Source organism: Monodon monoceros, unplaced genomic scaffold (genome assembly GCF_005190385.1).
Source record: "Monodon monoceros isolate NGI ecotype Baffin Bay Population unplaced genomic scaffold, NGI_Narwhal_1 Super_Scaffold_18, whole genome shotgun sequence".
Taxonomy (NCBI): Eukaryota; Metazoa; Chordata; class Mammalia; order Artiodactyla; family Monodontidae; genus Monodon; species Monodon monoceros.
This window is the reverse complement of record NW_021703774.1, coordinates 4,575,167-4,588,420: the sequence shown is the minus strand read 5'-3', so window position 1 is coordinate 4,588,420 and position 13,254 is coordinate 4,575,167. Positions and strand designations below refer to the sequence as shown.

Here is a 13,254-nt window from a genome sequence, read left to right as displayed (position 1 = left end):
GCTCCGCAACAAGAGAAGCCACCACAATGAGAAGCTCGTGCACCGCAATGAAGAGCAGCCCCCGCTCGCCGCAAGTAGAGAAAGCCCGCGTGCAGCAACGAAGACCCAACGCAGCCAAAATAAATTTAAAATAAGACATTAGGAGAAAAGCTGGCTAATTTAGATGGAAATGAAAGGCCAGGAGAAAGCCAAGGAAATTCATGAGCACTGAAAATCACTAGAAGTAGCAAACTCTAAATCAACTTTAAAATGGCAAACGTACAGAGACATGCAGGGAGGAACCGCGCAGGGCTGGGTCAGGCAGAGGGAGGCACAGATTCTCTCACGCAGCCAAGAGAAAAACAACAAAGACCTTTTAAATGTTGAGGCCCAATTAATTAAGATTTTGAGTTTTTAATTTTTGTTTTGTTATGCTTTGGTATTTAAAGTTTATATTAAAAAATACACACCAAGAAAACAGTAGGAAAAAATAGCAGGATCTGTTCATAGTTTACTTACAAACAAAAAGCCTTTTCGTAAACAATCTCATCTCTGAAAGTAACTATTTAGAAGAAGGGTGAATCCCCGTGACAGCCAAAGTCGAGTACAGGAGCACGGTGACTGCCATCACAACCGACTCTCCTTCTCCAGAGACAGGAAACACACAGTTGCACGCAGAGCCACGAAGATAGATATTAAACCGGCTTCCAGGTTTCTCCCTTTCATTACTATGAAAGTCAGATGAAAATACCCTTACAAACACTACTCTCAGGGGCAAACTGAAAGCAGGGTTTGTCTCCTGGAGGCTACTCTATTAAACAAAAAAATGTCCTCTCAATTACTCCAGAACCAGAGTGAAATTGTAACATAGTTGTAACCTGGACACTCTACCAGTTTGCTGGGGACTTCATTCACTGCTAAACAGGATAAGGATTACAGCATGGCTGTGGCAAACCTGGAACTAATAAAATATTCTCTGGGGCCTTTTTTTTTTCTCTTTATAACATATATTATGACAATTTAACATATTAAACCTTCATGTTAGATTAGAGGAAATATCTAATGAATTAAATATATTTATTGACTTATTTGTATGGTTGTAAGAGTTAAATTTGTTTACATACTTTAATTTTTTAAGCTGATTTTAAAAATTCTCTGAAAAAGCCAATTCTTTTCCAAACTTATTCCCAAACTAATTAACTCACTTGAATACAGATATATGAAAATTTCAATTTAAAGTCAGAGTTGGGTTTTTTTCCTCTAGTTCTTTAGGCTTGTAATGATTTTTAGTTAATCGGAGCAATTTGTGTCTTTCCTTTTCATGTAATGGTAAAACCATTAACCTAGTCCTTGGTGTGATACTTGAAGGCCTCAGTATAAGACGCACAGTATTTCATTTTTATTTATTTATTTTTGCGGTACGCGGGCCTCTCACTGCTGTGGCCTCTCCCGTTGCGGAGCACAGGCTCCGGACGCGCAGGCTCAGAGGCCATGGCTCACGGGCCCAGCCGCTCCGCGGCATGTGGGATCTTCCCGGACCGGGGCACGAACCCGTGTCCCCTGCATCGGCAGGCGGACTCTCAACCACTGCGCCACCAGGGAAGCCCAAGACGCACAGTATTTTAAATGACTCTATTTTATAATAAGGTATTTTCAATGTTTGAATAATTAAATATGCTTTATACTAAATGTTGCTGCCCTATAACATACTGTGGCCTACCGTGAATGGTACAATAACTCTTCAGCGTACATACTGTATTTTCTACACAGGCTCATAATAGAAAATAGACAATCGTTTTCCAACAGCATTACATATAGCATGAAAATGAGTTTTTAGAACAGTGTTGACAATCCTAATTTAAATCAAATAGGTCATAATGATACTTCTTTAACAAGATTAAAATGGAGAGTAAGCTTCTATATCAAATTTTAAGAGTTACCCATTGCACTGTGTATCACGTTTATATGAGACAGACCATGCTCTAGTGCCTGGGGCGTAAGTCACAGGATCAACTTCTATGAACTAAAGCTCTAGACATACCATTAACAGCATACTTTCTGTGGCTTTACATTCTTATCTAACATAGGGGTATAAGTATATTGACCTGTCTCAGAGTATATTATTTTTTACAGTCTAATAAGTTAAAATTATTTAAAAACAGTTAAGCAGTACAGGTCAAAATTTGTTTTCCTAGTAATGAATATTCTAATGCATGTAACTTTTTCAGACGTCAATTCTAACCTGCTTTCTTCTATAAGAGTTAGTTTATAATTGTTTTAACTTAATATTCACATAAAGACAGATTTCCTGTATCTCATTATAACTTTACTTAGCTTAATTTTCCCACTAGTGAGGCATCCTATTTATTTTTGAAATAGTAACAATTTCCAAATTACTTTTTAAAATGTTGATGATAAAAATTTAAATGAGCACTAATACCTTAGAAATACAACATTTTACATTATTATGTAATTGAAACTAAATTTGTGTATATATTTGCAATGGAGGAGGTCTCAATAATGTATTTTCTTAAATTAAAATGAACCCATTTGAGATTTCAAATGTTATATTTAATACAACTGGCTCTTTCTGCCCCCACCTAAAAACATACCACAATAACGCTAACTGCAATCGATACTGTTACATAGCCCTAAAATGTACTTTTTTATTTCAAAACACTCAAACTACATATGTTTGAAGGTACCTATAACTTGGCATAGCCATTAAAAAAAATAAAGCTCACAATGTATTCGTAGACAAAAACTACAAAAGTATATTTTAATGCTTTTAAAAGTTATTCCATGTAATAATCAATATCGTTAAAATCACTCCCAATAAAATTTGTTTTTTTTCTTTTAATGATCCAGATCTAAAGTGAAATGATGAAATCGAAAAACAACTGTTCTTGTCAGAAGACAGGAAGAGACTTTTTTCCCCTTCCCTTAAGGAAAACAAAGGATTCCTGAAAGCTTTGGCCTGATTTATTTTTCCAATTTTAAATACCTTAAGAGTAGCGGAACTGCTACTGGCATGGTAGTATTTCTAACAGTCAATAAATCTAAAATATTATGTGTGAATATTGGAATGAAGCCATTAAGAAGATTACAGCATGCAACACAGCAGAGGGTCCACAGGAAAAAAGAACTAGTAATTCAGGACAACTGTGACCACTGACCTTGGAACAGCCAAGACCACTGGTCAAGCTGACACGATAATAAAGTGCACATGCACAGAAAGCCATCTAGCCTGTAAGCATAATTTTAATGTTTTGGTGAATGATTTTAAAATGTCCCCATTTAAATATCAGTTAATTTATTAAATTATCAAACAATACCAACTGTAATATTTTTCAGGCTTCAAGTATATTTTATTAATTCAAGTCACAGAAAAATTCAGTATGATCATTTGTGATTTTTAACACGTCTCATTTAAAACATTTACAATTATAGCAAGTACGATGTGATACTTTATTGTATTTCCTACTATAAGAGATAGCTTTGGAAAACTGATGAAAAAGCTAAATTTATTACAGCTGGGTTAAACAAACAATCACCTGAAACATTTTTAGAAAATCACTCTAACTTTAAAACATCTCATACTTTCTGTAGATAGTCCTAGCTCCACCTCAGGACTATTTCAGTTTATTCATTCTTCAAATTTGTCTAAGTCTGCACTCCTTAATTCCGAGCATATATTTAGTTATATCTACATTACCTTGCAGAGTTCCTTTTTATGAATATTTTTTTACTATTTCAGTTATGTTCAGTTAACTGTTGCTTATAAATAAACAATGAGATGGTCCCTCTTGTCATTTTATATATTTAGGCTTTTACATTTCATGAATATTGTTTAACTTCCTCACATATTTAAATAAATGTTTCAATATCAAACTAATTCTACTAGGAAAGTAGAGGTTCCCAATTTAAAAAGAATCACTCATCAAAAAATTACTATTAAAGATTGTTTTTCTCAAAGAAATAATCAGCTATCACTGGAGCTGACAATAAAAATTTTAATATAACACAAAAAAGCTGATTTTTCTTTTTTCTTCCTCTTTCTTATCCTTCCTCATTTAAAAAAAATAAACAATCCTTTCTTCTTAGGGAATTAATGGTAGGAACTACATGCACATAAGGAAAACATCCTTAAAAGTTGGGACTTTATTTTCATAATTATGTCCCTATCCAGTGAAGAATACTTTGATGGATTTCTAAATGAACAACTCTAATCCTTTCTAGCAGCTTCTGCAAAATCTTTATAATGAGGCAATCGAGTTATAATGAGCTAAAAAGATAATATAATTCTTCACTGGCCTGGGTTTGGATTTGTTCATACATAGCATAAATTTTACTACAGTTAGATAAAGTAGTTCGATTTAATTTGCTTCAAGGTCAGCAAGTATTTTAGGTTATTTATGGGCATAAATAATCTGATTTTGACTTTAAAGTCACATTTTCCCTATTACTAGCCATAAAAGCAATCAAGGCTAGTATTACTGTATTTTCTGAGTTTGAGATTTTTTTTATTCTTTTTTATTTTCAAGCTCCCTAACAGTGATTTCAAAGTACTTGCAGTATTACAGAAAAAAAATATATTTTAAAGGTTTTTTATTCCCGAATTTTAATATAGCTGAATAAACAATGGGTTTTTTTTTAAAGGGGAGTTATTTTAACTTAGAACTATGTTATAAAGATATTTTAAAATAGCCATTAGAATATATACAGAAACAGTACAATCTGCATTTTTACCCTGTTCTGAGGAATACGAAGGCCAGAAAATTGACTTTGGAGACTATTTAACACAAAGTACAGAATACATCCTATTATAAGCTGCAGACCCACACATGCACACACACACACCAACCTCTGCAAGATCAAAGACCAGAAGAGAGCCGGCACTTAATTTATCAGCCTTTACAGACAAAAGACAGTTTTCGTCATTTCAAAAGGATCAGATGTCTTTTATGACAAACTGGGTTTGCAGTTTAATTTACAAATAGAATTCTAAGTAAGCAGTCTTTGCTCTGCCAGAGCAAATGACAAACAGTGTAGGTTTTCATTCTTGCAGCCCTCAGCAGGATAGAAAGGATTAAAATAAAACTGAAATAATTTAGAGAAAACAAATAAATGTTTCAGAAAGTTGAGGGAGATCAAAGCCAGAATTTTCTGACCCCAACTGTACAAGCATTTCTTATTATATTGACCAGTGCCATCAGATCATTAATTAAAAGGAAAAGCGCTGGCAGGTGGCAGGGAAGCAAAAGCCGATAATTGGCCCCCTTCTTCTTCTTGCCTTCAAAAACTCTCTCATTCTTTTGCAAGACATGCCACTAGGCAGACAGAAATGCCTACTTTGTAATATAATGATTAAGATGAGATGAAGAGACTTATGTTTAAAGAAACTCTGCCTAATGAATGCATCTAGCTTTTTAATTACGATCCTACTTTTACAATAAGGAATATGATATTGCATCTGACATCTCCTCAACTGCCAAAAGGTAAAAATACGAAAGACAGACTCTGCTTTGACTCCTCTCACACCACATGCTCATATTCAGCCCTTGTATTTCAGACAGAAAAATGGGAAAGTAACTCTTGGTGATTCAAGGGTCCAGGAGAAAACATATATATGTTTGTTCACCACAAAATATCCTCCAGACTTACCACGTCACTTGGTAGGCTGCTCAAGTCATTAAATGGTGATTCTAAAGTGTTTGTGTCAACATTCAACATAACCACATCCTCCAATGATTTATTTTTCACTCTCTGTTTAAAAAACACAATTATAAACAAACATCTTAGTATATTTTCCTTCCAAAGTTTTAATAAACTTAGATATGTACAGAAAATTATCTTAATGCATTATCCTTAGGAAAAGAAAAAAGGAAAATTCTACATCATAAAAGAATATAAACAATTTTGCCTTATGAGAAAGTCTGTCTAAACCATTCAAAAAGAAAGATTAAAAAAAGATTTAAAAAGAAGCATGTTTACTCATCTAAATATATTAATAGTTTGGAGACACTGAATGTAATTTAACTACCAAAGAGATACTACAACAAATACAAAATAGGCATGGCTATATTAAACTGTAAAAATTTATATCCTTTAAATTTTACCAATTGAATTTCAATCCTATGATACAGGAACATGTGGCCCGTTCTAAAGCTATTTTTAGCTGAAATCATACTGCAGGGTTAACACAAAACAATAAATATGACTACTAAGTAGTAAAGTAAGTTTTAAATTAATAAATATTTTCTCTATATCTTCATGTAAATTTGGTATAAGTTGATGATGACAAGTGAAATTGAGTAAGAAAAAATGACAGAGAGCAGTAATATGGAATTTACTGTTAGTAATGTTTATCCCATGAATTTAATATAAAGGATCAAATTTAATAGCCTATCAGATTAACTATTTGACTTGTCATATTTGTTTGAAAGCTTAGTCAAATGGTCAAATTATCTCAATATATGCACAAATGACAGTAAATTAGAATTTATTAAATTTTTATCCTTAAAGAAAGAAAATATCTATAGTTTATTTTTCTTATTTAAACTAATGTCTACTTAAACAAATCATATAATTCTATTAGTCTTATCTAGATGATAGCAAATAATATTATTTCCTAATGAAAATAAGTAAGGTGTGCATTAATGAAATATATCCATCAACCCAGAATTCCCTAATTGCATAGGTCAACTAGCAATTGGTCAATTAATTTCAGTGCAGTAGTTTTAAAAGTGACATTCTAGAATAATAGCCATTTTTTCAGATTATTTAAATAGCTTAATATTAAACTGGCCAAGCCAATTTTTTAAAGTTAGCCAAGACTGGAATTTCTGTGATCCACTTAGAATTTCAAATCTCTGCGTATCAGGTAGAATGTTAAATTTGCTAGGAAAATGGTAGTTCAGAGTAGGGAATTTTTATGTGTCAGGATAGCCACAATGTCTATGTGGAATATGCATTCTCAAGGGGGCACGTGGTTCTAAAACTCTGTCCTGTAAAAGACATTATAATTATTCTAAAGTAAGACTCAGAAAATGGCCATTTCTAAGAAAGTAACTTATAACAGTGATACTATTGTCAAAACATTTATAAATAAACTCATTTCCTTTCCATGTGCATACATATATGTAAAAAAGGTTTACATATATAAATATGTGGTTATCTACAAATCAACTATAGCATAACTACAAAAATAACCTATGAACAAAAACTATATTTATATTAATGGCATTTGTATGCAAAAAGTATATCATAATTTTGATTTCCATCTTCAATTCTAACTTGTCCTTTTAACAGAAAATGTAAAGATAATCCAGAAACCTGATGTATTTTTCAGGGAATGAAATGAGTTCCTCTAAATAGCATAGAGTAATGGTTATGTGACCCCAAAATGTTTGTAATGACGCTAACACTAAACTCTGAATAGCTGAGTCACTTTGCTGTGCACCTGAAACTATCACGACATTGTTAATCGGTTATACTCCAATATAAAATAAAAAGTTAAAAAAAAATCTCAGAATAAAGGAAATTAGCATTAGTATGAAACGTATACCTTTTTTCAAAGTTTCTCTTAGTTTTAAGAAGTCTGATAATAGCTGAATATTAAAATTTGTTAACAGGACCACTCATTAAGAATGGAAAATGTATTCATTTCAATAAATCAACAGACTGGGCCTCCCTAAAACGAGAACAATTCTACATAAGCAAAAAAAGGGGGAGAAGATAGCATGTAATTTAAATCTTTTAAAAAAAAAATTCTTATTAATGTATTTTCTCTGTTATTTCCCTCCAAATCAGGCTTTAGCCATTTTTTTCTAAACAGGAGTGGAAAGTCATATGGCATATAAAACAGCACCACTTTCTCTGTCCCATATTTTTACATCTCATAAAATTCATCAACTTGTTTGGATGGGGAAAGAGTAAGGAAATGTGAGAAAACAATGTGCTTTTTCTTCAAAAATAAGAAAATGATATTAGGACATAGACAAAGTCTTATTGAGAACAAAAGCAGATGCTGAACCGGCGAGACTCCCGGCGTCCTCCACACGCCATCCTCCTTCCAGGTGATGCCAGCACACCTGCACACTCTGCACACGGAGCAAGGGAAGGGACACAGTGGAAGCAGCCACACGATACTGTGAAACTGGGCCAACACTTTACCTAGAATCATTTGTGTATTAAAACAAATAATATAACCCTCACATCTGTAGCCTGTACTGGCTTATTCCCAATCACAGGCCTTAGTTTGCTTTGACTTCATCCCTAAAGTCTGGTTTTCAGGGAGAACAAAATGCCCTTGTCCTTTATTTTAGAAGCAAATTTACTTTTTAAAAAGAGATTTCTAGTCATCTTTTACTTATGATCGCATAAAAATAATTTTTAAAAAAGATTTAGAAAGACATTAATTTCATGTCTTTGAACAATTGTTTAAAAGTCTTTGTAAAACTGATAAAAAGTGTTGAAACTGTCTTGACTGAGAGAAGAGAATATTTTGATTCTTCTTCCACAAAAAATTAGTTGTACTTGCAGCCAAACAAATGTGAAAAATTATTCAGTTCTGTCTCATATATAAAATATGTAAATATATATATTTTAATTATAATACCATTTATATAAAATAAAAAAGCACAAAAGATCAGAATTTTAGTGAAAATAATCTGTGTAATAATGTCATCATAAAAATAGAAACGTAGGATCTGTATCACCTGGTAAAAGATTAAGAAGAAAGTTACTAAATGGTACCCAACTGGTTGAAAGACATTCTTAAAGTTCCTATTATACTTTCTCATTCACTATTAAACCAAATAACACTGACTATTAAGACAGTTTGATAAGTCCAGAGTATAAATGGTACAGAGATTTCAGCCGATCTAATCATGGCTTTACACAGTCTCATTTAATAAAAGCCAATTTAAAGTTAGAAAGGACTGCTTCTCCAAGACAATACTCTAAGGAGTAAAAAATTCTTAAATTTGCTCCTTTATAAAAGGACTGATTTTTCTCTACAGGTGTACAATAAACATGTGATAAACTGAATTGAATATTTAAAGCATGTACCCCTTTCTACAATATTTTGGAAAAGCTGAATCATTTGTTTTAAAAGTTGGTCTAGAATCATTATGTAAAAATAATAATAACAACATCAACAGGTACAATCAACCACTTTAAATATTTTTCATCTGTATAAATAAATGTATTATAAAAATGACATATTCTATTAGGTACATTACATAAGAAGAGATACGTGCACTAACATCAAAACCAAATTTGATGACTTTTTTTGAAACCATACCAACCAACCATGGTTAGATTTTGCAAAAGGTCAAACTACTGATGAATAAAATGCCAGTCATATATTCCACACTCTAATAACAGATTAAATACCTATTTATTCATGTTTTATCTTATACAATTTGTCCTTTCACTGCAAGTACCTTGGGCTGCAAGAAGTTGTTTTCTAAAAATTTACAAAATATAGAGTCATAATGTTATCCAACCCAGACTTCAAAATTAAAAAGGAATTAAACCTACTAAAAATTCATTAAAATGTATTCTTTATTAATGGTTAAAACACGACTCTCTCCACAAAGGATGCTCAGGAATTTTAAAATAATCACCAGGCTCTTCCTTGATCAGCAAAGTGATGACTGATGGTATATACAATGACAACAACTAATCAGAAAACCAAATCTAACTCATTAAAGTTGCTTATTAGAAACTGGGTTAAAGTACAATATGAACAACCAGCAAGAAAAGAAATATATTTGAAAAAATCAGCTGGCATAATGATGCCATGCAACTGACCCAAGTCTTTTGTTTACTTTTTTAGAAGCTAATCTTATAAGAAGTCCTCTCTGGAAATCTCACTGATTTCAAGCTAAAGGTGTTTAAAGCTCAAGGTTTTTCACTACACTGATAACAAGTGACAAAAGTCATTTTCGAATGACAGTGCAAAAAAAAACCAAACTACATTTTAAGTCCCAACAGGACTGAAATTAAAGTCTTACAAAGTTATATTCTAATTTAAAAGTTCATGATTAGCGTATTAAAACACATTTTGAAAAACACTGGTACACTGAATTATAGTGAAGTTTGCAAAATAAAAACACTCTCCCTTTATGACTCATAATTACATAAATTCTCACTTTCAAAATACAGAAATATTTCTTCTGAAAGAGAAATAGATATAAAAGATCTCAAGTTCCATAAAGAAAGTGGTTCATCAAAGACTAAGGTTTTTAGTATTTAAAACTTACCATATGACTTCAACCAAATAGAACCTACTTTCAATGGGTCTCGTACCACTGAAGATGGTCATTTTGCATACTAATTAAAATAAAGTTATTTTAACACTATCTTTTTGAAAATGATCATGTAAGTACACTCTAAATATGCAACTAGTCACATCTTTGTACTATTCAATTGATATTCTTTCAAAACACACCTGTTTTAAATTAATTCATAAAAATAATAGTTATCACCATCTCATGTCTGAAAGATACTCACCTCTATGAGGCTGGAGTGTATTCCGATCAGGTATGGCATTGGGGCACTAAATTAAAAACATATATGTATGTGTTCATATAGCTCATTAAAACTGAAACAATAAGTAATTCAGAATGCTTTAAAAAATAACTTTATTAAATGTATAGTTCTAACATAGTACATCATAGATATTTAAAATTATTCAGTATAGAAAACTCAAATATAATCTTAGAGGCCATTAATATATTCAAATTAAGGTTGATTTATATAAAATCACAAAATCATTTATAATTAAAAGTTATAATGTTTAATAAACAAGAATATTAGGGTCTAGGCCGTAGTCTGAGATGAATCTTTTCTGTATACTTCCCATCAAATATATCCTAAATAATCATCAAATTTATTCACATTTCTTTGTACAGTTTTTTTATTCAGTTAGATTCTTATATGATTTTCTTTATATATATTCATTGTTTCACACCTACTATTCAGTCACCCAAATTTTTGAGTCAGTCACAATATATTTACTGAGACCTACTATGTGCCAGGCATGGTTTGGGAACTAGAGGTGCAAAGATAAATAATTTCCTCCCCCATTGTTACCATTCTATTTCTGTGCTATCTTTCCACTCATGTATCTTGTCTATTATTTAAACTCTGTACATTCTTATTTATCCCACTTTTAATTGTGATAATAATATAATTTTAATAAATTTTAAAATATTCAGGTAAGTTTAAGAATTCTATTGATTAATTCAACACAATATGTGGAGCATACTCAGGTGCCAGTACCTGGCATAGGGGTTAGGGTACAATAATGAACAATATAGACAGAATATATTCCCTTCTGGAGCTTATACTCTGGCAGAGAATAGACATTAAATAATTTTTGTAATATACAAATTAAGACTTACTAGCAATTTCAAAAATATTTCTCATGAAATATAGGGCGGAAATTATTCAACTTGACATTTCAAAATTAAAATGTTATTTAACAAGAAAACATGAAAATGAACAATGTCTACAAATGTGATAGAAGATATGCAAATAAATAGCTATTTAAAAATAAAACATTTTTGGCATTTCTTTTATATACATCTTTGTGTTATATATAATGCAAACCTTTTCTGTTCATGAAAACAGATAACCTTCTTTTTCAAAGAATTTGCATAATTTTCCAAACATCCCCGTCATTATTAGAACAGAGCTGTCCAAACTCCTGCATGTCCACTTTGCTGCTGAGAATCAGTAACAGATAAAAGAGGCACCTTGGTAGATCCACAGTTTTCAAAGTAACCTTAAACAGTTCCTAATTTATTTAAGGATGGCTAGCCGCTAACTTCTATATCCAGGATTCACAAAAAATAAAAACGGTTCAAGTTCTTCTTCCAATCCTTATTAGCCTGTTCCTTAAGTCATATTGTACTAGATTCTAATTCCCAGTTGTCTTTGTCTTCTACAGCTTTGTTCCTTCCTATTTTTTTTTTATTTTTATGCAGTAGACCATCTGGAATTGATCTGATATTCTGGATATTTCATTTGACTGAAAGTTGAGAACTATTTATAGGCCTTGATATCCCTAAGATCTAACATATTTTCTGCCTTCAAAAGGAAACAGAAGGAATAAATGTGGACTCTTCCACTTTTGCTTAAATAAAAGGAGGCTAGTTGCTTCCCCAGTTCAAGTTCTCATCTCTGGAATTCCTTCTGTGACTCCATAGTCAGAAATATGTGCCACTAACTCCTCTGGGCTCCCATGACTGGGTTCCGGCAACTTTCACAAAACAGGGTGGGCAACTCCCAAGATCTTAAATATGTCAAGCCTTCTCCACACCCAAAATAGTACAAATTTATTAAAGTTACTGTGCAATTTTCCAATTCGCCCCAGGCTAGGTTACCCGACCAACAAGATTCATAATATAGAAAGATTAATAATATCTCAAACCTCAAAGCACGTTTTAATACAATGAGTGTTAATCAAAACACTTAAGACTTCTAAAAATAATTATTACATCCATTTTACATACGTTGAAGGTACACTGAGTGGATCAGATTTCAAACAATCAGAGCCAAGAGTAATAACTACCAACTGAAGTCCTACGAAATACATCTAAGGTAACACTTTTAAAACTTCATGAAAGCTAGTTATCTCTTGAAACATAAACAATAAATTTACAGAAATTGTTAAACTAGAATAAAAATCCAATAAAGAATTCCTATGCAGAACTTAATAATAAAGTAAACCAAAACTTTTTCTATGGGATCACTGGGTATCTCGACATGTTTTTACCTCACTAATTTCTACAAAATCTAAAATATAAACATGTTAGACTGCAAACATTAACTGAGCATACTTTCCTAAAATAAACATGATGTTTTTTCAGAATATAGATTTAACTGAATAGTTATTTCATTGTCATGAAAATTGGATTGTATACATCCTAATATTAAGTCAGCCAAGTCTCATGAAAAGTAATTTTGCTACCCTAGCTGAAATCTCCTAATGAGACAGAGTGTTAATAAGTCAGGAAGAGATCCTTGGCAACACAGATGTTTTATCTGCTATGTGCAAAACTATCCTAGATCTTTCTGTCAATGGAATTATTTTGCAAAGATAAGATACAGAAGGCTCTATTATGACTGCTGTTTCTTTTCGGTAGCAACTAATCTTTGCTGAAAAATAATTACTATGTAATAGCTTTTTGTCTTTTTAGGTTTTCTCATGGAGGCCACCCATGGGGTAGACTGTAACAGCAGTATATTAACTTAGGGTAG

The 13,254-nt window shown here is 31.9% G+C and overlaps 1 protein-coding gene across 3 annotated transcripts in view; it reads right to left on the bottom strand.

The window, feature by feature from the left end:
* DENND1B (DENN domain containing 1B) overlaps positions 1 to 13,254 on the bottom strand; it is a 265,632-nt gene that overhangs the window by 95,977 nt on the left and 156,401 nt on the right. For all 3 annotated transcript variants that reach the window (XM_029227517.1, XM_029227515.1, XM_029227516.1), the window contains 2 exons: positions 10,501 to 10,546; positions 5,644 to 5,745 (listed from right to left, as the gene is read on the bottom strand). In XM_029227517.1, the coding sequence (XP_029083350.1) occupies positions 5,644 to 5,745; positions 10,501 to 10,546 (148 nt within the window). The remainder of the gene's footprint in view (positions 1 to 5,643; positions 5,746 to 10,500; positions 10,547 to 13,254) is intronic.